The following is a 25,294-nucleotide window of genomic DNA, read 5'->3' on the forward strand; positions in this document are numbered from 1 at the left end:
GATTGTCAGTCATTGGATCTGTTACCTTGGCCAGATACAGTGCTTGCCACACAGAGTTGCCATCAGACCCCATACGCTTGGTCTGCTTCAGGCCATAAGCTATTTTTTATTTTTATTCTTTATTTTTTGGGAACAGGAAAGGATGCTTTATTCGTCTAGGTCAATCGCAAAGAAGTGAAACGCACGACACAGGTACATAGTTCAACGAACATGGAGCATTCACTCACCAAATCTCTCTTGCTGCCATCTATCTCCGTCTTGCTAGGCACGGGTTGAACATAGTTACATTAGCCTCCCCTTCTCCACGTCACGGGAATCGCGGCACACAAAGGAGCTGACGTCTGAGTGGGCGTCCGCGGCAACTTTCCGGCTCTCGTATCTATCACAGCGAGCATCGTCGCGCCGATGCGAACTGCCCCCAAACGCGTGGAAGAATCCCTTCAGTGGGCCGGACCTTGGTGTTCTCACTGGAGGCGCAGGGTCGGTGCCTCGGCGACTGGGCTCTCCAGGCCGAGCACGTTCGTGGACCAGGGCTTGTGGCCTCCTGTGCCCCCGTCTCTCCGGGATAGGCAGCTTCGGCGCGAGTCTGGTATCGGTCAGACTTCTGGGCTCGGCGTACCCATTTTGATAGTGGAGCGACTGCTGTGGTCTCTGCTGCTGGGTTTTTAGGGTTTGTCCTACCCGGCCGCCATACACTGGCTCTTTTTCGAGATGAAGGTAGGGGTCAGGGTTCGGAATTGTTGCATGATGTGCTGCGTACCGGTTTTGATCCACATTGTCCGACAGGGCTGTGAGATGTTGCGCATGCCGGAAGCCATCGACTGGGCTCGCAAAGTGATCCTCCCCATGCCGGTGACGATCCGCGCAGTGTCTATCATGGTGCTTTTGCTCAGGTTGCTGATTCCGGTCCTTCAAGACAACGTCAATATTCTTCACCGTCTGGTCCGGTTGCTGCGGAGGTTGCTCCTGCTGCACGTACGACCCCGAACGGCCACGGTTTCTCGGCGGGGTAAGGGGAGCGGCGTCATACACATCGGCGATGTGTGGTGGGTAGTGGTAGCTCGGGTCACCCCAGCGATCACCGAGCGGGACATGGATGAACGACGGCATATCGGGTAGTGCTTTGTCAGTTTTGGCGGTACTCCCAGCGACGACGTCCCGGTTCAGCCGCTCCTCCTGCTCCCACTTCCTCAACGTCTCCTGAAAGTTTTCCTCCCGTGTGTACCACCGCTCTTTGACGGCATCTTCCTTCTCCCTCTCCTTCATTCGCTGTCGCGAGGTGTTCAACGCTTCGGGCGTGAGCTTGTGGCGGTACTTGCTCGGCACGATGCCCCTGGTCTGTGGAGCGGACTGCTCTGCTTCGGTACACTCTGGGCAGGTCTTAGGAGAGAAGAATGCTTTCCTCTCCACGAAGTCGCTGCAGGGCTCTTCATTGGGCCAGCCGAAGGTAAACAGGAAGGCAGGGTAGCAGCACCAGCTAGTCCTTGCGGACCAGAGCTTGCGGCATTTGAGGACGCACTTTTCGTTGTGGTTGCAGGAGTATTTCACGTGGGTGAAACACATGGCTGCAGTTGTGGCGACGGTTGCTGAAGAATGCGACGGTGACGTTAGATGATTCCCAATAATAACCTACTGCTTTAGTTAGACCAGTTGTGTTTATTTATGATGTGAAGTAGTGTGGTAAGTGTGTCTAATGTCAGTCAGAAGGCCTCCATTTTGACCCGTTCAAGCGTGGATCTATATGACTCTATGACAATCCTGACCTCACTTGCGACGAAAGAAAACGAACAAAGGTGGAAGGTGGTGGACATGATGGTTCTTCATCAATGCCATTGTACATGGTTGTTGTTGTATTCCATCAGTCTTTTTGGGTATCTATATATGTCAGGACGAAGAGAAATATCTTTACAGTCGGTGAAGTATCCATTGGCCACTTCATTAATTCATCAACATCTGGCAGTACTTGGCGTATGAGTCCCTTGCCGACCAGGTCATCCTGGTAGACACGACAGCAAAACACTATCAGAAACAGAACTTGACGGAGGATCTACGGACTGTTCGACGGCAGTAACTCTTGTCTTTTGACATCCGGAAAGAACTAGAAGGGCGTTGATTACTCCTTGTACACAATGAGGGAAGGCGAACTTGAGACGCTGTTCACCATCTTGTTACGGAATCTCCTTTGACACCCGTGTTACTATATATAACACTCCTTTACCTTCCTAGCATTCATCTTTCACTCAGACTACAGATCATAACGGCGTGTTGCTTTCATTGACAACTCTGTTTCATACGAAACTATGACGCTCGAGGCATTTTGAAACTTTCGACTTTGACCCTGTCACTTCAGTACATATCGAACAATAATGCCCAAAGCTTAACCACGTCAATTCTCCTGTCGCTCTCCAATGTCCTTGTTTCTCAACTGGTGTCTGGCCAAGAACGCGCCTGTGGGACTGGTAGCTCTTTGCGTTGGCGAAACGCAAGGTTACGTTTCTTCATTATTCCATCGCTTCCCACTTCTCAATTCATCTCGAGCAATACAGAGAGAGACATCTCCGTCCTGTGCACCAATGCGCATATATATCTAAGTATACATCAACTTTTGAAAAAAGAAATCGAAGAAAAATATCCTCGCTTACACCGTGTCCCGGGGATTTTAACCACCCAACACCACTCAGTGAAGCATAATAGAGATGACGTACTACCATCACGAGACGTCCAGCTTTTCCGATGAACCTAAAAGACCGGACTACTGAGGTGCATTACATATGAACCATAACGACCAACAACACCCGGTGATAACCAAATTAGATGGAGTGATTTCAACTCATTCTGTTTCTGAAGACATGGGTACACAAAACCACCGTCGTTCTGGATCACTTGGGACAGTACGCGAACCGCCCTCGCCGCCCGACATACATGATTCTCGTGTTTTAGACCCCGTTGCATACGACAAAGTCCGAGCTCACCCGCCGCACCGAAAAACACAGAACCGTCGGCGTTTTGGAATCCCAAACGACCAGCCAGATGGTGCGAAATGGGCCATCGAAGATCGTCACGAAAATCTTATCATTTGGGAAGATGACTGGGGAAGATTGTGGGAGAAGGCTTCGAGAGGTTCTGCGCAGCGGAGTGATATGGTCCATGTACCCGTTTGGTGGCAACGAGCAGAAGCATACACAGACGCGTATATCAAGGAAGCCTCCAGGTATATCTTGTACCGGAACCTCGACGGGAATATAAGGACCCGGAATTCTTTGCGAAAAGGGATATCGGCATCAACACACTGCTTCTTTGGGTACTTCCCAAGGCGTGGCCACACCGATCTGTGGTTCTTGCCCAAGGCAGCCCCTAAGCCATCCGGATTGTGCGTACTCAGCCAACAGATAGCAGTTGCTGAATCACGCCCTCAAAACCCGCGTACCGCAGCAGGCAGGGGAATTCACCTCAAAGCCATTTGCCATGCCGTCAATCAGGGACTGGACAGTGGCAGGGACGTTCACATAAAAGGCTGCCAGGTGGTGGGTGGGACAACCGATCACACAAGATCTCTCAGTGAGGAAATGGAAAGCCTCCTGTCCCTCGTCGAGATTGCCAGGCTTGGGTTTGGTCTTGTGACGACAGAAGAGAATGCTGAGTTCGGGTTCGACGTCGGCGAGCGGGACGCGAAAAGAGCATCCGACAGCTCTGTAAGACCCTTTGCGACGTCTCTCGGTTCTGAGGGCCTCATTCGACCAGCTCCAGATGACAATCCTATTCGCCCGCTGGCCAACGATGCGCGCTATCACTTCAAAAACCAGATTTCCGGAGGAAGGAAAGAGAATGGGCTCCTTTCATCCACGAGCAATGGCGGATTGGTTTCTGGACTTCACCTAGTCAAGCGCCGCCATCCACCAAACGTATCGATCGTTCCAGACCCGCATCCTGGCGCCGAGGCGGAGGTCGTTGGGAACAACAGAAGTCCGGGAGCAGCACAACTTGGAGGGACTGGATCAGCTTCCGCACGAGAGGCGGTGTCTCCTGAGATAGCGCGCAATATCCGTGAGGATGGTCGGCACCCCGAGCTCCAGCAGCAGGAAATCTCTAAACTGGAGCAGCGGCGGGGGCAGGCAGACTCACAGCTGGAAGAGCTTCAGAGAAGTGCGGGGCGGAGCCGAGTTCGACATGACCAAATGCAGCGGCGCCACGAGGAAGGAAGAAGCACTCGGAGACGTAGGATCTCCGAGTACGGCAAGCAAAAGAATGCTGTCTCTGCTACCGGTCAAGGTCTTCCCACAAACCCCGTCAAAGGCATCCGAGGCAGCGTTTACCGTAACCGCATAAGCCGTTCCAGTCCCGAAGCCGGTGGCAACCCCCAGACCTGGCAGTTCGAAAAGGAGTCCAGCCCTCGACAGCAAACAACCTCCTGCTGGAAAATGCGGCAGGAGGCTCTCGCGACTTTAGAGGGGCGGATACGAACTTCGGCTGAAACGAACGATGCAGCAGAGAACCGAGTGGGCGACCAAGAGGATAATCTTTTGAAAGTACCGACCTCACCAAGCTTCATGATGGTTCTCTCTCACACGAGAGCAAAGAAAACAAGTTCAGGCACCTGTTTATGAAGTAGGGGCTGAGGAGCTGGCCGTAGAGTATTGGCGCAACTTTTACTCGGTATTTCTTCACTTACATGGCCTCACAGTAGCAGGAGCGAAATGGTATCGGTAATGACGTGGGGAACAACAAAGCCGTATACGCCCTTGACGATGTTGTTGAGTGTTTGCAGCTCACCGGCGTAGAGAAATCGACGTCTTCGCCTACTGATGTCATTCAACCCCTGGCCTCATTGCAAATGAAGCAACTTCTCTTTGTACGTGATGTTCTGGAATGATGTTTGATGCAGTCTTCCGTCCTCTCGTAAATAGTTGTCCACCGGAAATTTCGACAGTATCGAATAAACAACCCAACTGCCAAAAGCCTCCCACCGCCTTCCATCTTACCTAGCTTTGGATGTGGCTTTCAGCTGATCAATACGGGAGAGGGCCGATCCAGTCCCGAGATCCCCGCCGCTTCCATCAGGCCCACCTCGGACTAACTAATATCGAGTTTGGTTCAGGACGGGTGTCAACAAAGACGCGTCCATGTGTGATATTCTGAGAGAAAACTCCACATTGCTTGTACTCTACCAAGGGCGATCCCATTCCGGCCATGATGTCCTTAATGTCTCTCATCCTGATGGAGGCATATCGCGCAAGCACAAAGTGTCTTCTCAACAAGGAAGAGTTTGACCCGGTCAAAGAATGGGATGTACCGACGCCGGCCCCTGATTGATCTCCCGGCCTTTTCCAAGGTTTCGTTCTCAGTAACGTCATAGGGCAGCCCCCCGAAACGTGGCACGCTGGTCTCTGGGTACCTCTATTCTCAAGCAATATCGTTGATAGTCTCATTTTTCTCCAGCATATATCCGTAGACTCTTACTTCTCGGATGCTCAGACAGAATGGATACATATCCACCAGCATTGCCGCGCTGATGGGATCAGAGAAGGGGGAAGATATGCTTAAGGGGCTGAGACAACCCAGAATTGACCTTATTTGTTTCCCTCTCCATCTCATTTATTGACGGGCATACCGCTTCATCATAACTGCCTTTGAAGCGGCCCTTGACGAAAGATGAAAACAGAGAATGCAGCAGTAAAAGGGAAGAAAGAGAGTCAGACACAAGCAAAGCGGTAGGTAAGAGGCTTGAAGCCTCTACGTCAGAATAACTTCCGGAAAATATAGGGGCCATTGATCATCTCCTGACGATCTCTGAACAGCCTTATCGACGCTGCCGGACATTGCTAGGTATTACTGCGGCATAACATCACCCAAAAGACGTGTGGTATTCACTTCGAACCAATGATTGGCAGTAGGGGTAACGGCTAGCTCAGAGTGCACTAGCTCTGACCGCAATATGTCATCCCCGAAAACGTCAGCAGCCGAAGTTCGGCTGTGCTGTCCCGGCAGTAGATGTGAGTGGTCATGAAGATCTGCGACCTTCTGCATGGAGAGTACGCAGTAGGTAGCTGAAAGTAAACTGTAATCCTTGGGGAGCATTCCAACGGCCGTTCGCAGATGAGAGGCGCAAATGAGAAAGCAAGGGGGGGAAGATGCCACGATCCCCTGCCGGAAGACGACAAATGTCTCAGTTTTGAGTTATCCACGGAGAAATTACAGCCAGAAGAGGCAACGCTCTGGAAGAACAACGGGTCGTCGACCGGCCGAGTCGGGTATCGAGAGCTGTGGAAGGCGCTCAGGCTGAGACTTTCGCCCTCCCTAGACCACCTTGGTCAAGATGCTTAACTTTTGGTGCTCACATGTGGGCCCAGCGGTTGACTCTCGATGCCGCTTGTCAAAGCGAGCTATTACGGATTGTTGCAGGAAACTCATCTATAGCTTCACAAGCTGGACACGGTCAGCAGGGGATTAATGTGAACCCCACGTTGGGGAATTCATTGTTGCCTTGGCGCCGAGGAAGGCAGGCAACGTGAGTGACGAGGACTGAATCCGGACTCGACGACAACAACAATGAAAGAGATGAGAAGGCAGCCGAGCGAGAAAATACCAGGTCATTGGCAACCAGATCGATTATAAAATACCTTGTCTCCTGCCCTCATCGTTTGAATATCTATCTTCTCATCAGTACACCACACCTTCACCACAGGATAACTAGTCGCCTCTATTCTTAGTTCTCAAGTCTCCGGATTCTCTTTTTCAAAGGCATTTATTTCCCTTTCATTCTTGGAATCTCAAATCATCAAGATGAAGTCCACTCTCATCGTCACCGCCCTCTTCGGCGCTGCCATCGCCAGCCCGGTTGCCATTGCCAACGTGGAGGCCCCGGGGGTCGAGAAGCGTGATGTCGAGCCTCGTTTGTTGGGAGCCCTTATCAACCCCATTCGTGTCTCTGCCACCCTGAGCATCCCCGCCTCGACCGCCCTCCCCAGCGTTCTCACCAGCGTTGTCCCCAGCGTTGTCCCTACTACAGACGTCGTCACGCTCCTGACCGTGATTCTGAGGAGCATACTCCTCAATGCCCGCAATATTAGTAAGCTACCCTGACTTGGTATACTGCACTGGAGTCAGCCAATCTAACAAGCCGCTTAAGATACGGGTCTCGGTGGTGGACTCAGCGTGCCTGATACCCCTACTCTCCCCAACAATCCTGTTGCTACCGTCGCCAATGGTGCCATCACCAACGACGAGCTCCGTAATTTTATCGACGAGATCGTGACTCAAGTCCAGGTCGCCATCGGCATCGGCCGTAACCTTTCCCCGAGTCTCGGCGCAGGTCAGCTCAGGTCGGCTACGGGCATCTTCGACACGATCAAAGACGTCCTCGCTGGCCTCGGGCCAGTCTCCACAATCACCTGTAAGTTTCTGTTGTGGCCATCAGTTTCGACCGATCACTAATCTTACCAACCAGCCCCCAACGGCGTCTCTGGCGCTAGTGTTCCATTGAACCTGGGGCCTCTGACTGATGCTGTCTCCGGCATTCTCGACACTGTCGGCCAACTCCTCGGCGGCCTCCTCGGCGGCGGTGGCCTTTTGGGCGGTGTCGGCAATTTCTTGAGCAGTCTCTTGGGCAACAATGGCAGGAACGATCTCCTGGGCAGCCTTCCCGTTGTTTAAATAAGTCGATAATAGTAACGGCTGCGACTCTTTCGGGCAGGCTACTCTGCAGCTACGGTACTGCACAACCCATAACGAGTTCCAGCATCCCGACGGCAGGCCGGATCGACTTCAGAACCTGTCTTGTCGCCTCGCTCTTTAAAATATAACCCCCCCCCCCATACAGCACGCGGCTGTATGGTATAAACGATAAACTTTTCGAAGACTTTTTGAGAACAACTGAAACTGTGGGTTCAAACGGTGGAACCATAATACTAATGGGGATCTTTTACTTTGTTGCGGGCAGTTGCGAGTCCTACTGGCTCGCACAATGCCTTGCCTATATCTGGAATTATCTTTAATTGTCTCTTTAACAGCTTATTAGCTTCTCTTCTATACGTCCCCCAGGACTCACAATAAAATATGTCGATCTTTACAATTATTGCGGTCATGGAACCATGAGATAGCAACAATGAAAGTGTTTTTGAAAAAGTGGACCATAAGATGGAGTTCCATTGTTCCTGATTGGGGCGACAATGTCTTAATACTTCAACGTTTCCTTATACCTATTCCAGACCCTGCCTCTGTTGTTTCATTGTTGTGATGCCGTCGGCACTGAATCAGATGAACGTCACTGGTCGTTGCATTGGATGAATACGCCTCGGGAAAGGCATGAAGCTAGTGCATTCGGGGCTATGTGCGATAAATGCATATTAGGGCCAAGCCATCACTGTGGGTCCGATCCCAGCGCCCGCCTCTCATATAGGTAGCGACATCGTTATCGGGCTTCCCCCACGATCGATCACGCAAGTCGATGCCCGCAGCCTTTCTCAGCTTTGGCTACCGCATATATGGCTACCACTAACGAGCGAAATCGCGACGCCAGCCACTCAACCAAAGGGACGACTGGCCCCTGGTCCGGGCTTGCTGCTAGCCCAGGTAGTGTATGTACACTACCTAGATACAGCAGCTCGCTAGCGTTCCGGCTCCTACCATAAGAAGGCGCATGTATGATGTATCTGTCATATTTCGGAGTTATGATGGAGTTTTTCAAGAGCAGATTTGGAGGTCCACCGAGCATCATCGGTTTGGACGGGGCGATCTCGAGAATATGTCTTGGATCTCCTGACTCCTGTTTGAACGGCCTCCTCACAGAGAGCATGAAAGAGGTTTCCTGCCGATACTAGTTTACCATGCAGATGCAAGAGCTTGTTTGATCCAAGTGCTGCTGCAGTCCCCTTCGTTCCTCAAAAGGAGGGGGGTCCTGCTGGGACAGGGGACCCTGATGCAGCCTGCATCGGGTTTAGACGCTGGGCCGGTTGGCTGGTGGTGACTGGGTGTGCTGATGACGGACACTGCGGCGCGGCCGGCAGAGCTCCCGCTCGGCGGCGCTTCCCCACACTTTATCCCTCCCACCCGACGATCTTTCCCCTGCGGGGAGGAATGTGAGTTCATGACGGATGGTCGGTACATACGCGCTTGCGTCGCCCAACACACGACATCTTTTCCCATGACCCTTTCCATCTCTTCCTTCGGCCGTCCCATCTATGTATTTGCTTATTTTACCACCACATTTGTTTCGTCAGACCAGTTCATTCGCAACGTCAAAAGGGGTGCATCGGGAGATCCTGTGTCGATTAAGGCAGTCCCTCATGTGTTGGGCTCATGATTCGTGGCAGACTTTCGCGCTCCAGTGTTTCAAGCACTTAGCAGCATTCACGTCGTACCCCCCCCTTCAATAATGATAGACCAAAGAACCATGCCACTCGCCCAGGATCGACGGCATCTGACTGGCTAAGCTGCCGTTCCCGCCGGCCATCTCGGTCAGACAGTAGGATCAGACCACACTCGCGCGGGGTAACACAAGCAAGGTGCAGTTCGCGGCCCCATGTATACTGGCTCTTCCAGCTGTACCTGAGCAGCAGAGAGAGAAACAGGCCATAACGGATAAGGAATAGAGGACGAGGGGGCGCGGCGTTCGCCGTGCTACATCGTGCACTTTGACATCTGAGCAACCCAAAGCGACTTGACTAATCATCAAGCCATCAAGCCCCCAATCATTCGATGTACGTACTGGCCTGTTAAGCTCGCGCTACTACGCCGCTGGCGATGTAGGCGGACGAGTAAACGCCGTCATCGTTCTGGCCGATGCATCGACAAGCTTTCCCGCATCCCTTGTGTCAGAGGGGTGGGCGGCAGTTTGATTGGTGAAGTCATTCTTGGGGGTACGCCTCTGGCCTGGAAGTTCGAACTTGGCTGGCAGAGCTGAATTGCATATATACCCTCGCCTTCCTCCCACTGTATCCATCATTATTACAGAGCTCTCCCAACTAAGAAGCTAACGACACATACGCCATTGACCAAGCACGAACTGTCATCAGCAACACATAGTCAAATCCAGTGCCCGTCGTACTGCAAAATCACCACAATGGACTCCGGAAAGACCTCTAACGCTCCCATTTCTCCTACCAGCCGCAGACGCGTAAGATTACCCAGAGCTCACCACCCTTCGCTGGAAGACTGGCTAACTGCGACGCATACTCTAGAGTTCTGGCACCCTCTTCCAAGGCCTAATGGACCAGAAACGTCACGAAGGCACTGCCGCCCGCAGACAGTCCATGACTGACTCAAAGCCCCCACCTGGTTTCTTGGGCCAGATGTGGCATAAGTACGTTTGATACCCCCAGACTTCCACACGGATGTCGCTGACAAGACTTAGCTGGACCCGTGGCCCAATCAGCCCCCCGAAATAAATCAATTATAACCATAGATATCAATATGTAGGATTTGTGGGGTTAACCGGTCTCATGGACCATGCCGATGGGACATGCCTATGAGACTGGAGGGCGAGGTGAATGTTGTAGCTTTGGCCTAGAGATTGTACTGTAGCATAGCATTTTGCCAACATGATGTTTCTTTCTTTTCACCCCACGATACGATACTTGGTTCAATTTTAAAGTAATACCCATGCCATTCTACGTCTTGTGAGGTAATATGACAATGATTTCCATGGTCTTATTTCGCTGATGACAATTTAACCGACGAAAACAAAGCTTGATCAAAACCTGCCGATCCATATACACCGTTCGTTCTTGCTTCCCCCATGTCACTTTCAATGAGCACCACATCCATTGCGTCATGTCGACTTCGGTGTGCACCGTCGTCGTCTCAAGAAGACCTGCGACATGGTAGTGTTCTCTAGCTGGAATATAGGAAGGAGTATGTTGTCAAATCTGTAAGATGGAAGCCGCTTTGTCTTGCTGTTGCAAGTTTGAAGCGATTTTTACCATCCTAACATCAGCTGGTTCGGTTTGCTTGTCGAAGCAGTATTGCATGGGCATCATACGTCACGTCATATCCAGCTCTAGGTGCGTGCGTGGGCAACGATCAAGACCAGTCAACCTGGGAAAATATCGGCGTCCATCTGGCCAAATAATCCTTGGGCGCAAATGTGCTGTTCTAACATCACCCAAGGGCTGCAAGGGAAGCATTGTGGACACTGAGGTTTAATTTGCTTCCTTCGCATCGCCTCAGAGAACAACTACTGATCAGTAAGCGAAGGGGAGCGAACATAGCACAGGCTATGCCGATACTGAGACGGGAACGAGGGGTCACGTTGTAACAATGACACTCAATAGACATCAATGTTGGGAACAAATGTCAGGCTTGGATTACGACTGTCAAGGCAAATTTATCTGAAGGGAATCAAAAGCCATCCCTCTCTTCACAGTAACCCCCCACCTGCTGTTCCCCACTATCACATTTGATCTGTTTCGCATTCCCCGAACGAGGAATGATGGGAGCCACTGCCAGGCTTGTGTTTTGATGATCCAGGACGCTGGAAGTAGAAGAGACTCAAGAGTCATCCCTCTCTGGAACCAAACACCCCACCTGTTACCCCCCATTTGACACAGTGACCGCCGTTATCAACCCCGAAACTGTGATCGAGCAGTGAGCTTTTTTCAACAGACACCGATGTGACTGTATCTGGGAGACGCGACCAGCCCAAGCCCTTGAACCCTCCGGGTTCCCATTCGCAAGCGTTGCCCCCACGTATCGGCACCCACAAGGTGGTGGCGTAGATCGTGGGGTAGGTCCTCCTCGGCCGAGTCCGAGACGCTGGCTCCGGAGCAAAGTAGCTTCTGCCGCGAAGAAATCGTTGATAGTTATGATGAAACGATCTCTGGCATGCCGCTCTTACTATCGCGCTTATCTCCTTCAGAAAGGACCCCGCCTGGTTGGCACTGGGTAGCACATCTGCGCGCCTCTGACGCAACAGCTACTACCCCCATCTGTCGTGATGCCGACAGCGGTTGTGTTACTCGATCATTTTCGACAGTCAGCCACTCGTTGGAACGACGGGATCTGCTCAACAGCGCGCAGCTGTCCAACCAAGGTGGTTGGAAGAGCAAGATGAACACTCGGGCATGTCGAAACATGCACTTGAACACAGTAATGCTCGGGAAGCCATAGGCCATCCACGAGAATGTCACTCAAACAGTGGATAGATCGTCCGCTGAGAGTTAAATCCAGTATGAGAAACGAGTCGATCTCATGAAATGCAGTGAGATGATTACCGTGAAGTCGTCGTCTGGAAGTTCGATCGAGAAACGTCAGTTGTTCTCGAGAATTCGTTTTCTCCACGGCATCAGAATGCACATGGAGCCGGTCCGAACAGCAAACCACGAAGATGTACATCGTGAGGTATCGGATATCCGGAGCCAGAATGGCCAATGTAGGGCGCCGAAGCCGCCCTTCCGTCCAACGCTCATGATCCAAGCGTAACTGGACTACTCAACGCCAAATGGCGTGTTGGGGTTACTGGGGACGAAACATCGTCGTTCATGCCCAATGGCTCGGGATTCGTACCCGTCCCGAGCTGCAACCCCACCCGTTCGGTCCTCAACATGCGAGAACCGAGGCCTTTTAACGTCCTGCCCAGGACAAATCACGACCAGTTCGCCATCCTTCCCGGTTTCCGTATCCTGATGCATCGGTCAACGGCGTATGCCAAAAGTAAGGTTACAGGACGAATGACCTACTATTCGCGCCAGTTGGCAGAAATAAAAGACCCAACAACGAAGTCCCAGGCGGCCATGTCATTATCGTCGCAGTTCATCAGGGATTATGTGGTGAATGCAGAGGTCTAATTGTCAAGGTAATGAGGATGCAGTCGAGACTCGTATGTCTTGGTTGCCCAGCCTTGGCAAGGTTCCAAGTCCATAGGTCGCTACTGTGATTCGTCAGCCGTATGCCGTCGGTTATGGAAATGGAAAACATACCAAATGCAACGCCTTGACGAGAATCATAACCGTAATGCAGACCCTATAGGCTCCAAATGCCTCGAAAGTCGCACGTTCGTTGCCTTGATGCAACCTGTGGGCATTTTAACGTCCTACCCAGAACGAGCTGGCAAGATAACCAAGCAGGTGGACCAGCGGTCTATTTGTATTGTGGTCATTCAGAGCAGGTAGGTGTTGTGTGTAAGTGCCACGGTATGCGTAATGCTCGGCATGTCTGGCCACTCGTGTCGACTGGCAAAGTGGAAATCGTATCAGAGAAAAATTACGTTAAGGTGGCCGAGGTAAAGTGCGGGGCTACGGCTGTCATCAACGTCAGTCGAGTGCTGATGTAGATATTGTCAGAAAGATGCAATACATACTGTTGAGGTTGCCGTCGAGATTATAGTGCCGCCGAAGCCAAATGTCAAACTAGGTCGAAACCGTGTCTCCAAGTGTCCTGCTAGGGCAGGGAGATTATATGGTCTTGCATATTGCGCAAGGAGTCACTCTGCAGGTGACGCTTCGAAGAAGTGGGCAAGTAGAGAGTAAACGCGTGCTGGGCTCGAGAAGGAGAATGAAAGAAGGCTGACGGAATGACCGCCAGAGAATATTCACGGAGGCATAGTGCGAAGGGTGCAGCGTTGTTCGAGAGTCGATGAACAGAGGGGATGGAGGTGATATGTAGTTGAAAGGAGAGAGAAAATGGGTGGGGGACGCGTCGGTCTTTAAAGGTCGAATAGAGCCCAGCTCTTGCTAGTAAGGTTAGTTCACAGTGCTTTCCACATTTTTCGGTGGACCCGGTGGAAGGCGAGAAGGGCAGGCGATAGGCTTAGCGAAGATGGCAGACAAGGCTAGGTTGATGTTGGCGATTACAATGTCGGAAGGGACAGAAACGGCAGAAGCAGTTACGTGAGCAGGAGAGCTTTGGAAGTTGCAAGTTGCAGGCTGCAGGATACGACACGTGCCGAGAAGGTGCTTGGGCAGAGTGACAGTGACATCGACAGTGCCAGGCCGGCTTGGCGGCTGCGAACATACTGTACCCAGTACGTACCGCAGATGCCGCAAGATATCGACTTCCCAAAGCCGAGGCTTCCTTATTCCAGAACTGTGAAACACACATCCACGCTGTCCATTTTTCCTTTTCTGTATCGTCAGGACCATTGGCAACCATTCTGGCCTCCAAAAAGAATTACCACTAACAGAAAACAGGGTTGGAAAGAGCCTTCCTAGCCCGACCGAACAGTGCCACTTTTCGTATCGGCTACCCTGACACAGAGGACTTCGACATCGCCATGATTGCAGTCATTGTTGTCAGCCATCTACGAGAACAACATTTTCCTGGATCCTGCTGTTATGAAATATGGATTCCTTCTATACCGTTCTAATATCCATCTCTATATCAATCTGATGACAAAGCCCTAGCATTGACACTGATTGCATCACCAACCCGTATAGTTGGAAATTGCTCCCTCTCCGTCACGGCTTTGGCCTTTGGCTCGTGTCCCATATGCGTACCGAAGTAAACCTTGCCGTCAAACCTCCGTACCTTAGCCAGCGTCACAAATGGCTCCTGGTGCCTTTCACTAGTCTCTTGGTCGACGCAAACCATTTGACATCTGCGACAGGCTCCCATCATTTTGAAGTCCTCTTCGCCTATGGTAAGACTCTCCCAACTGTCCTCTGCCCATGCTGGTTGTTCGGAATTTCGAGCCGATCCGATCACCAAGTTGGCACGAAACGACTCTGGTGGGACAGGCCTACCACCGTTCGCCTCCACTTCGCGGTTAAGGGCATGCAGACTTGCCGAGTTGATCATCAGGATTGGGCTTTCGTTGGAAAGCAGTATTTTCCCTGCTGGTTGCTCTGAATCCGAGTCTGGAGGAGATGGCAATTCCGGAAAGGCCCCTGGACATGTATTCGGCGCTGCCACCTTGACTTGCTGATGCTTTTGCACCTTGGCTTTCGAGTGACGCATGCCGAGCCCTTGCCCGCCTGCTGGGAATCTGGCTAATACACAAGGCACGCCCAGAATTGCGCTGAAGAAATCGTTGACCAAAGGAGAGCCGTAAACATATGTCGTTACGGCGTCCCCACATACGCGAGAAGACCTCGTTGAAGGCGAGCTTAGTGTCTCGAATTGACGCGGATCCGCGGAAAGAGGTACTGAAATCTCGTCGGGTAGATGCGATGCTTTGTCACCGCGGTAGGTGACGCGCAAAAGGCCGCTCTGAAAATCGAGGACAGGTGTGATCAGAGCCATTTTCGGGTACCGTTTCTGGCTGAGCGCTTGCCCCGATCCCTGGTGCACCAGGCACCATTCCCTGTCCCAGGCCAACCCTTCAGGCTTGACTTCCCAAGCCGTCCCAGAAGGTACATAGTAGCCGCCGCAGCTTTTGATGGGATACACACTGATGCTCTGGACTTGAAGTTCCGCAGACGAAGCAGATATTGCGGCGTGATGAACGCTAGTCGTTATGACTTCTTCTCGATAGAACTCCTTCACGAAGTTGATCAGAAAGACAACATCTGAAAGTGTACTCATTGCGCCTAGACTTGCTCTGATTACGCCAGTAGGCTTCCCGGCAACAATGTCTTGGTCCGTCCCGCAGCGGAAACCAGATGAGAAATTGTTTCTCATCTCCCAAGGGCTCAAGCCAAGTGCCGAGGCAATACCTCCTGGGCTGCATAACCCGCCAGTCCGAATGTGCAAGTTCTTCAACGTTGCGAGTTTCTCAAACTCGTGTAAGCTGACCCAAGCGCCGGTAGAATCGCGCACGTTGAATGATAAGATAGGCCCGCTTTCTTCGGAATCGGAGATTTCATTACTTGGCTGAGAGTAGATGGTGCAGACCGACTTCCCGTTGCCATGCTTGAGGTCGGCCAGTCCATCATACAGGCGAGCTGTTAGAAAACTGGTATGCGATGCCACGCAAGCTATACTTCCAAACAGTTCCGCATGAACATCTAACGCTGCATCGAGTGCGAGAATGTTGTGGAATGGTAAAGTGCCATCCTCCAAACGCTCATGCAGGAATGTCGATTTAGGTGAATGCCACTTCTCCTGTCCACAAATTACCATGTCCACAGTGCCACCGCCGAAATAGCGTCTGTGATTGAATATCGGCTCGGCCTGTTTCCTCACGATCAAAGCACCTAGATCTGGAAAGCCGAATATTTTGTAGAAGCTGAGAACCGTGAAATCGGGAGCCGTTTCCGAATTACTGAGGTCCAGAGGCGTTGTAGCGACAAATGAAGCCGCGTCCAGCAGCGTGAACACCCGCGTCTGTGAACCAGTGGGCGATTGCCGTAATAGAGATGGCCACGTCAAGGAATAGCGTCGGCCATCCATGTGAGACTGGGCTGTGTATGCAAACAGCGTATGCGGGCCTGGGTCACCCAAGCTGGAGGGGAGTTCTCCGGAAATCCAGCTCTGCACGTTGTCGTTTGTAACACACGCGTTACCACGTGCCTCTTCACGAACTCCTATGATGCTCGTGTGGCAGGCTTGGTGATACGCAAATGAGAACCCCCCGGGCAGAGCACGAAAAGCCTCCGACACAAGTTTGATACCGGCTGTGGCATTCGATACAAAGACCAAGTCGAAACTGTCGGGATCAGCGTTGAAGAAGTTGAGAAGTTTCAGGCGGATGTCCTCTATCCGGGATGCCGTGAACTGAGAGGACGGCGAAGCTGAGTGCGGATTGCCCAAGAGATTCGACATCATTTCCGCAGAGAACCTTTCGATGAGAGACTTTGAACACAACGTTGATCCAGAATGGTCAAGATAGACTGAATCTAGTTTCATTGGTTAGCACGTCAAAACCTGGTGGAATTGCGGGGAGACGAGATCACCTTTGAGCATGGGATACTCTCTTTCCCTGAACTCCTCCACCCGGGAGTTGTAACATCGCTTCGCCGTATCAACCATGTTGGCAAGAAATTATGCTATGGAAGGATCCAGCTTAGAAACAACAACGGCAAGGCGACTAGGAATGTTGGCTAAAATCGAGCCAAGAGAGTCGCAAGGCTGGATAGGGACGAAGGCGCTAGTTGCCCCGCGACTTCAGTATCTAACAAATGCTTCGGATTAGGTGAGACGACAAGCCTGACCAAGCCCATACCCATACGGTGGACAGAGAGACTGAGGCAGTGAGCCGGTGAATTACATTGCGAGGGAGGTCAGAACGTTCAGGCGAGGCCAGGAAAACAAGAGGTGTTGCAACATCAAGAGAGGCGGCTTGGTCCGGCTTTCATGCTGAAATCACCGGGCACCTCCGCTGGTGTCTAATTGATTGCCACCCTGTTCGTTGACACAGTGTGGCTAAGGATGACAGGGGGCAACACTGTGAGCTGAGTTGTGCGCTCTTACCACCTTAGGTAAGCTGCATTACCTGACTGTCTGACAAAGTGTACGGTCGGAGTCCCGCGAGAGCACGGACCATCATCCACGTTAGAGCGTGGAACCGTGTTTAATTGAAATCGCGAGAAAGCGCGCTGCGCGACCCTGGTATCGCGTCGTTCCCCGGCCATCGTACTGGCGCGCGCCTACCACTTTAATTAAGAGTCTGCAGTTCCACATGGAATCGCAAGCTCCCACACCAGAATCTTCCTACCTCATCCGCTGCACGTCTCCTTCTATATCGACAGCAGTCTTCCCAGTCGCTTCCCCATCATTGTCAAACCAAGGCTGTCTACTTCCTATACCTCATCATCAGTAGTAATGTCTCGTGCTTCACTTGGCAAACGGACGAGGTCTGTCCAGGATCAGGGTAAGTTCTATCACGTCTACCCTGCTGCTTCCGAAGTACTTGTTCTCACAGCTTGTCCAGGCGAGACCCAGCTCCCCGCTAAGCGTACCAGACGACAAACTCGAGCTGCACTGCACAATGATGAGAACGCAGATCCCGAGGGGGCAGCCACTCCTGAGCTCGACTGCCAGAGTGACGACGAGGCCTACGTCGAACCGGCCGCGAAGAGCATCAAGCGTTCTCGCTCCCAGACTTTCTCAAAGACGATCCCAATCACGCCCCAAACCCCACGACACCGAGACGCCTTCGCCAACTCTCCCTCCACGCCCCGACAGGTGGTCAAGTCTGCTGGAAGGCTCTTCCAGAGGTTGACACCTCAGTCTCCTCTTACGCCTGGCTCTCTTCAAACCATTTACCACTCTGCTCGACAACTCTTTGCCCGGAGTGCCGACCCAGGCCAACTTGTGGGACGCGAAAGGGAACGAGAGCAAGTAGCCCAATTCGTCCAGCGGTGCTATTCTTCGACCCCGAGCGGATGCCTCTATGTCAGCGGCCCCCCTGGAACGGGAAAGAGTGCGATGATCAAGGAGATTACCGGAGAGTTGGCACAGTCTACAAATGTACGACAAGCATACGTCAACTGTATGAGCGTCAAGTCCTCCAAGGACCTTTACAACACCTTACTGGAGCTCATGGGGTACGACAGCGACCTCTCGGAAACTCTGGCCATGAAAGAGCTGCAGAAGGCTTTTGCGACGACGAAGAAGGGCTCACCTGTCTACCTGCTTGTCCTTGATGAGATCGACCACATCTTAACCATGGGATTGGAGAGCTTGTACCGGCTGTTCGAGTGGTCTTTGCAGCAGCCATCGCGACTTGTCTTAGTTGGCATTGCCAACGCACTCGATCTCACAGACCGTTTTCTGCCACGACTTAAATCCAAGAACCTCAGGCCAGAGCTTCTTCCATTTCACCCGTACTCGGCTGCTCAGATCAAAAGCATCATCACCACGCGCTTGATGACGTTGTTGCCGACCGACAGCAAGGAGAAATCACTCCCCTTTTTCCATCCCGCAGCCATTGAACTCTGCTCCCGGAAGGTGTCGAGTCAGACAGGAGACTTGCGAAAAGCCTTCGAGATCTGCCGACGCGCGCTGGACGTTGTTGAGTCAGAGACCAGGCGCCAACACGAAAATGAGGCAAGGGAGAAGGTTCTGCAGATGACACCGTCCCGCAAACCTCTTGGCGAGAATGTCAACATGGCTGGCTCCAGCTGGTCCTCTAGGAGCGTCTCTCACGTCGCAGCGACGTCTCTCAAGGCTTTAACAGTCGAGAGCGCCCCGCGAGTGCTCCTCAAACACCTGAATCACGTCACTCAAGCAGCGTTCAGCAACGGAACCAACCAGCGACTGAAAGCCCTCAACCTCCAGCAAAAGGCGGCACTCTGCTCGTTGGTTGCCCTCGAGAAGCGCAACCGAGCGGCAAAGATGGCCAGTGGTTTGACCACACCCACCAAATCGCAGACGCTGGCACCTACAGTCAAAACTCTGTACGATACGTATTCTGTTCTTTGCACGCGGGACTCGGTTTTGCACCCGCTGTCAAGCTCAGAGTTTCGAGAGGTCATCGGAAGTTTGGAGACATTGGGCCTAATCAGTCCCGTCGATGGGAAGACAGGTGGCCTTGTGGCGATACAAACGCCAAGCAAGAGAGGACGAAAGTCGGCGCTGCCCACAGGAGAAGACAAGCGAGTGGCCAGTTGTGTCGGTGAAAAGGAAATGGAGAACATTGCCGAGGGCCTAGGTGCAGGTATCTTGTCCAGCATCCTCAGCGGCGATGCATTGGATTGAATTATGGGATGTAGCAGGAGTTCTTGGGGTGCATTTTGCATGGCATCGGAGTTCAGGAAAAAGCATGGCACGTGGGATTTGAGGAGGATCTGTGGCGAGCTGGTCATCACAGCCAGCTAGGCAAGCATTGTATATCGAAGAGTTATGTGGATATTGGAGCGAAGGCTGAATGATGGCCTATTGGAGGTGCTAAGAATCAAGCGACGGAGAATGGCCGACATGGGAGATGCCCTGACGGAGGGTACCGGGGGGGGGGGGGGGGGTGGTAGTGTAAGAGACATTTGGGACGAGACATTAATAGCATGATACCAGACGGTTAAAACAAAACAAGGCTTGTCGAGGCAGCTGAATATGACCCGATCTAGCGCGCGCTCAGATGTGAAGTGAGTACGGTGACGAGGCGAAACGGGGATGAGGTGCTGGAGCCTACTACTACCTGGGGTCAGATGGTCGGTCGGTTGCATGCTCCCAGCAAGTGTGTTCCCGCGAGGTGGGAGGGGGGGTAAGTGTATCTCTGTACGTTACGCTAGCATCACTGTTCCTGATCGGAGGATAAGGTGTTTCTCTCCCCAAGCCAAGAAAAGCTCCATGCTGCACTCGAGATCTGGGTAAGATTAGCTACCGCTACCAACGGTATAAACGGCATAAGACAGACGGGTTATCACTCATGTGTGGCACAGCGTCATCTCGATTTCTGGCTTTGGCTGGCGTGTTCATTCGTCGGCAGCAAGGGTGTGTGGTTAAGAATTATGTGGCTTGAACTAGTTCCGTCTCATGAGTCGAGGTTACCTAGGTGCGAATAGTTTCACACGTTTCTGTTGTCTCGTACATAGGAACAAGTATCGTAAGAATTTTCAGATTGCGAGAGTGAATCCAATAGGCAAAGCCAAAGTAGAGGCAAGGACCACTCAGCTGTGATGCCTCTGGACTTTGGGAACGGAGACACGGGATCTGTACTAGGTCTCATGTTGTGCCACCGTTTCCCAATCTTAAGCAACGGACCGAACTGGAGGGTGCTCGGAACGCATCATGTCCAGGCCGTGAGTTGCGCCGGATGGACTGGAAGGGCGATTGCACCGCGATCCGTTCCTTTGCGGGTAGAGAAGCGGTTTCGATGGTGTCTATCGGTTGTCGGCATCCCCATGTAAGTGACGTTCAGCCCCTAGCAGCTGCGAGGTGGATGGGTGGTTTCCATGCAATTGAACAGACCAATCCACGCATCTCTGCAAAATCGATGTGGAGAACCCACAGCATCCTGAGACGGGTTCTCAAAGATTCTCAAGAAGGACCGCCGGGCAAGCTTAGACGGCAAGGGGCCCAACGGACCAACAGGCGTCACGGGCGGCAAGCACGACAGGAGGGGATTGGCATGTGTTGTGTACCTGACAGAAGAGGAGCCGCGCGGTCTTGACTTGTTTGTTGGGCTGCAGCAGAGGTTTACCTGGGTTCCCGAGTCTCGACTCTCAAGCCTTAGTCAGGCAAGTAGCCTCAGTGACAAGGCGCGCGCAAGGAAGCTGTCCCCCTCCCCCCCCTCTCTCTCAAAATCCAAGTTGGGATGGGCAGGCATGCACAGGGGGGACGATGAATCGGGTGATGCTCTGCTGTAACTCGGCAACCCCCGTTTTCCTTCAGTATTACCTATCCATGTACAATAAAATTGACTATATGCGTACGTACCTCCTTTGTCCAATGGCCGCAAAACGTCTTGACTCTTTCTTTCTTTCTTTGTCTCCGTCCGTGGGTCCTGGTTGCTGCTCTCCAGAGATGGAGATCCAGTCCACACAACTCACAATCCCCAGTCGCATATGTGGCACAATCTAGCCAGGTTCCCTTACAATGAATGTCCCCATGTCGTTCTTTGCCGTCCTTCCGCATGCTTTGACTAGGGCGGGCTGGTGGTGGGATCACTGAACTCAGGCAATGGAGCCGCTCCTCTACCTATTGTCATCCAGACTCAGCATTGTCACTGACACGGGCTCTATTCTTCGACCCCGAGGCCGTCCACCCGTCCACTTGCTTGGAATAAACCCCCTCCCCCTTCTCCCCGCCCTCGTCCCTCTCGTGCCATTCAAAGTACACTACCTACTCCCTCTTAAGACAGCGCCCCGTCAGTCAGTCAATCAGTCCAGTTTCGTTTGGGAAACCAAAGTCCGCAGCCGCGTAATACAAAGTATACATCCGGCACAGCCAACGTGCACAGTAATTAATGGTTTACATACAACGTGGCCCCGACCCCTCCCATCGCCCCAACTTCTCGTGCCTGAGGCTGTTCTGCTCCCAAATTCCCTCGGCAACACGGGCAATCTGAGACTGTGAACCCTCGAGATTTCCAGAAGAAGCGAAGCTTTCTTGGCAAGGCTCCCTCTTCACTCTTGGCATATGCAACCAAGAAATCCGCTTCCAGCATCTCTCGGATCCCAGCCTGGCATTCCATCGCCAAATCAATTCTCCTCTCGCTCGGCCCTATCGAAAGCACAGCACGCTCAGGTCCCTTGACCGTCCCGACACACCGAGACCTCGTGGAGCCGGTGCCCAGCCGCCCGAGCAGCCGTTTCTACCACCACCACCCACCAAGACGACCAAGACACCCTGAGCCACGTCTCATTGCTTGCCCACGTAGCGACCTTACTCTTCCCCGCCGACCGCTGCAAGCCACTGAAGCCACTGCTTTGGCGTCGCTCTGCGAATCCCCTCGTTGCATGCCGACGTGAGGGTGCCGTCGTCGCCGTCGTCGCCGCCTGTGCTGCGCCTCCTCCCTACCTCCTCCCATCTCCTTGCATCATTAGTCGCTCGGCCATCCCCTTCACGTCCTTGACGTCCTCCACCGCTGCCTCTGTTGCTGTCAATCACAACCGTCATCATCGCTACCACCACCGACGACCCCCCCCCGACTCCGACCCCCGACCCCGACCGATCCACGACACAGCCAAAGGCCCGGCCCGCAAGTCATTGCATACATGGGCGCATACTCGCAATCTAACGGCTCCGTCGAAGAAACAACCTCGTCCGCTCGTTCGTTTTTCTCTCGTTTCACCCTGTCCAGCCGATCGCGCTCGCGTAACCTCGCCGACTTCCACGTCCGCCCCAACGACCCGCACCGCCAGTACTCGGCCGGCGACCACGTCCATGGCGCGGTAGTCCTGACTGTGGTCAAGCCCATCCGCATCACTCACCTTACGGTCGCCCTGCATGGCTATGTTCGCGTGCACAAGGGGCCGGCTGTCAGCGAGCCCCCGATCGCGAAGCCCGCCCTGTCCGGTCGGTCGTCGGCACAGTACCATGGCAACGGCTACGCTTCTCTCTTCCAGGACGAGCAGGTACTCAGCGGTGAGGGGAGGTTGGAGCCTGGGAAGTACGAATTCAACTTCGACTTAGTCTTCCCTGAGAAGGGCCTGCCCAGCAGTATTGATGTATGACCTGACCCCTCCACTAGCAAGATGTAACGCAGTACTGACGCGCCACCACTCTCAGTTTGAACGAGGCACGATTTCCTACATGATAACAGCGACTCTGACGCGCCCGACCTCGATATCTGCCACATCGTCTTGCGATCGAAAAATTCAGTTGGTGGAGAAAATAGATATCGGACCCCTCGCGCCTCCTCGCCCCCGGACTATCTACCTCGAGCCGATATCTAAGAAATCGAGACGCAAAAGAGCAGCTGGGCCTGACAAGGCTTCCCTCGCACCGGACGCAAACGAAAATAGTTCCGACGCAGAACACCATGATGCTGAGCGTGCAGTCGAATCCCCAGCGCCCGCTGAAGATCATTCACACGATCCGCAAGATCATCCACGAAGTCCAACGCATACAGACATGCAGAGTGAAGTCAGTGGCGACAGTACTGTTAGCTCGAGCACAGGCATCAGCTTGGCACGAGCAGAGCCTCAAATCGCCAGCAGTTCGCTGTCAAATTCCAAAATGCAAGCCGTCGATGAGAAGACGATTACGGCAACTATCGAGATGCTCAAGGGTGGTGCCTTGCCAGGTGACACGGTATCAGTGAAGGTATCGGTTCAACACATCAAGCGGATCAAGAGTATGCATGGCGTTATTGTCACCATGTACCGACAAGGCAGGGTCGACACGGCACCGCCCGCCTCCATGTTTGCCGACATCCTGTCGAAAGACGAGACCCGCAAACTTGCGCAAGAAGATTACTACCCGCGATCGCGGACAGGCCTGGGTGGTCTTTCATTGACATCTACATCGTCGCTCAGTGTTTTCCGAAAGGATTTATCCCAGTCTGTTGCCCCTCTGATTATCGACCCGGCAACGATGGAGACAACAGTGACGGCATCGCTCAAGGTGCCCGAGGACGTATTCCCAACCATCAAAGGCGTGCCCGGCGACATGGTGAGCTTCAAATACCAAGTGGAGGTTCTTGTTGATCTGGGCGGCAGGCTTGCCAATCAGCTGCAAGGGGGCGGTCAGCCGAGAGTAGCACAGTTCGCGCCGGGTTCCGGCGCAACTGATGGCAACAACGCGGTGCTCACTTCCTGGGGAGGCAACGTGATAGACACGGATCGGTTACGACGTGAAAAGGGAGTGATATCAGTCGTTTTTGAGGTTGTCCTGGGCACGACAGACAGCACGCGGCTACGCGGCCGGAGTAACACGTTGCGCACGTTCCAAACGCGCGAAGTCTCTCTCAATAGGGAGGTTTCCAATCCCTGGCGTGCTGGTGACATTCACAGGGACGACGGCGAGAGCTACTGGCCGCAACCAACCCCCCAAATGCCAGTATCTCTCAGTCGGCAACCTACAATCACGATGCAGCCTACGAGCCCGCCAGATGATATGCAAGCGCCAGCTTACGTGCCTCCCCCCCAAGTTCCAGACGAGGGTAACTTGACGGAGAAAGAGCGGGCACGAAGGCAAGAGGAGAGACTCTTACCGAGCAGGCCACCCCAAGCGTCGGGAGCAGGCCCGTCTTTCGCATCGGCACCGGAGCCGAACATCTACGACGCCGAAGACGAGTCCTCGGAACTGCGACCCCATCATGGAATGAATGGAATAGAGGATCAACCTTCGGCACCGACGCTCGACGATATTTCGACGGCTCGTGAAGCTCGAACGGAAGACAAGCAAGAACTTGAGCGGCAACGGTTGCTTAATGAAGCCAGTGCGCCGCCAGAGTTCCCAGACGACTACGACGCCGGACCCAGTGCATCAGCGCCGCCAGCAGCCGCCGCCGCCGCCGCCGAGCCATCGGCCCCGGTATTAGCGGACGAGAATGACTACGGGCATCAGTACAGCTACGGCACAGAAGCAGGCGCGGGACAGTCCAGTCACCACGCTATAGGGTCAGAGCCATTGCCGAGGTACGAGCGATGAAGCAGTGGCGCATGGACAAGCATGAGGGCATGAAGGACAAATGATTGAATGGTGTATGATAAGTCTACACGTGTATGTGGTGTGTGTATGTGTGTGTGCGTGTGTGTGTATTGAGCATTTGCGAGTGCGCCATCTGGGAAGTACTATATAGAGACGAGGGGGTGAAACGACCCGAGAGCAAAATACATCAAACGAGTATGGCATGTTTAAAGGCGTCTTGTTCGCATCTGTATGCATATGTCTACATGCCGAAATATCTTGGTCTAGACAAACAAGCAGACGACAAGCAGCGAGCGTCTGCCAGCTGCATATGCAGTCGGCGGCTATCCTTCTTGGCACGACGCTCTCCCGCGTGTGTGCAACACCACATACGTATCTATACACCCCCCAGCACCTGCGACCGCGAACCATCCCAGGTAACTCTGTGCTCGGCAAGATGGAGTGCGAA

At 53.1% G+C, this 25,294-nt stretch overlaps 7 protein-coding genes across 7 annotated transcripts; 5 read left to right on the forward strand and 2 right to left on the reverse strand.

The window, feature by feature from the left end:
- Positions 1-464: 464 nt before the first annotated feature.
- Positions 465-1,563, reverse strand: GLRG_01600 (uncharacterized protein; the record flags this gene model as incomplete). The annotated part of the gene is made up of 3 exons (XM_008092285.1): positions 465-586; positions 695-909; positions 980-1,563. The coding sequence occupies 3 exons, from the start codon at positions 1,561-1,563 to the stop codon at positions 465-467; spliced, it is 921 nt and encodes a 306-aa protein (XP_008090476.1).
- Positions 1,564-4,050: 2,487 nt separating this feature from the next.
- On the forward strand, positions 4,051-4,326 carry GLRG_01601 (uncharacterized protein; the record flags this gene model as incomplete). The annotated part of the gene is made up of 1 exon (XM_008092286.1): positions 4,051-4,326. One exon carries the CDS (start codon positions 4,051-4,053, stop codon positions 4,324-4,326), a length of 276 nt encoding a protein of 91 aa, XP_008090477.1.
- A 2,454-nt stretch (positions 4,327-6,780) lies between these two features.
- Positions 6,781-7,650, forward strand: GLRG_01602 (uncharacterized protein; the record flags this gene model as incomplete). The annotated part of the gene is made up of 3 exons (XM_008092287.1): positions 6,781-7,066; positions 7,127-7,390; positions 7,445-7,650. The coding sequence occupies 3 exons, from the start codon at positions 6,781-6,783 to the stop codon at positions 7,648-7,650; spliced, it is 756 nt and encodes a 251-aa protein (XP_008090478.1).
- Positions 7,651-10,057: 2,407 nt separating this feature from the next.
- On the forward strand, positions 10,058-10,382 carry GLRG_01603 (uncharacterized protein; the record flags this gene model as incomplete). The annotated part of the gene is made up of 3 exons (XM_008092288.1): positions 10,058-10,111; positions 10,176-10,297; positions 10,349-10,382. The coding sequence occupies 3 exons, from the start codon at positions 10,058-10,060 to the stop codon at positions 10,380-10,382; spliced, it is 210 nt and encodes a 69-aa protein (XP_008090479.1).
- A 3,928-nt stretch (positions 10,383-14,310) lies between these two features.
- Positions 14,311-16,839, reverse strand: GLRG_01604 (MOSC N-terminal beta barrel domain-containing protein; the record flags this gene model as incomplete). The annotated part of the gene is made up of 2 exons (XM_008092289.1): positions 14,311-16,706; positions 16,764-16,839. The coding sequence occupies 2 exons, from the start codon at positions 16,837-16,839 to the stop codon at positions 14,311-14,313; spliced, it is 2,472 nt and encodes an 823-aa protein (XP_008090480.1).
- A 792-nt stretch (positions 16,840-17,631) lies between these two features.
- GLRG_01605 (cell division control protein) lies at positions 17,632-19,509 on the forward strand (the record flags this gene model as incomplete). The annotated part of the gene is made up of 2 exons (XM_008092290.1): positions 17,632-17,680; positions 17,732-19,509. The coding sequence occupies 2 exons, from the start codon at positions 17,632-17,634 to the stop codon at positions 19,507-19,509; spliced, it is 1,827 nt and encodes a 608-aa protein (XP_008090481.1).
- Positions 19,510-22,466: 2,957 nt separating this feature from the next.
- On the forward strand, positions 22,467-24,846 carry GLRG_01606 (arrestin domain-containing protein; the record flags this gene model as incomplete). Its single annotated transcript, XM_008092291.1, has 2 exons — positions 22,467-22,919; positions 22,981-24,846. 2 exons carry the CDS (start codon positions 22,467-22,469, stop codon positions 24,844-24,846), a joined length of 2,319 nt encoding a protein of 772 aa, XP_008090482.1.
- Between the last annotated feature and the right edge of the window lie 448 nt (positions 24,847-25,294).

This window comes from Colletotrichum graminicola (genome assembly GCF_000149035.1).
Source record: "Colletotrichum graminicola M1.001 genomic scaffold supercont1.4, whole genome shotgun sequence".
Taxonomy (NCBI): domain Eukaryota; kingdom Fungi; phylum Ascomycota; class Sordariomycetes; order Glomerellales; family Glomerellaceae; genus Colletotrichum; species Colletotrichum graminicola.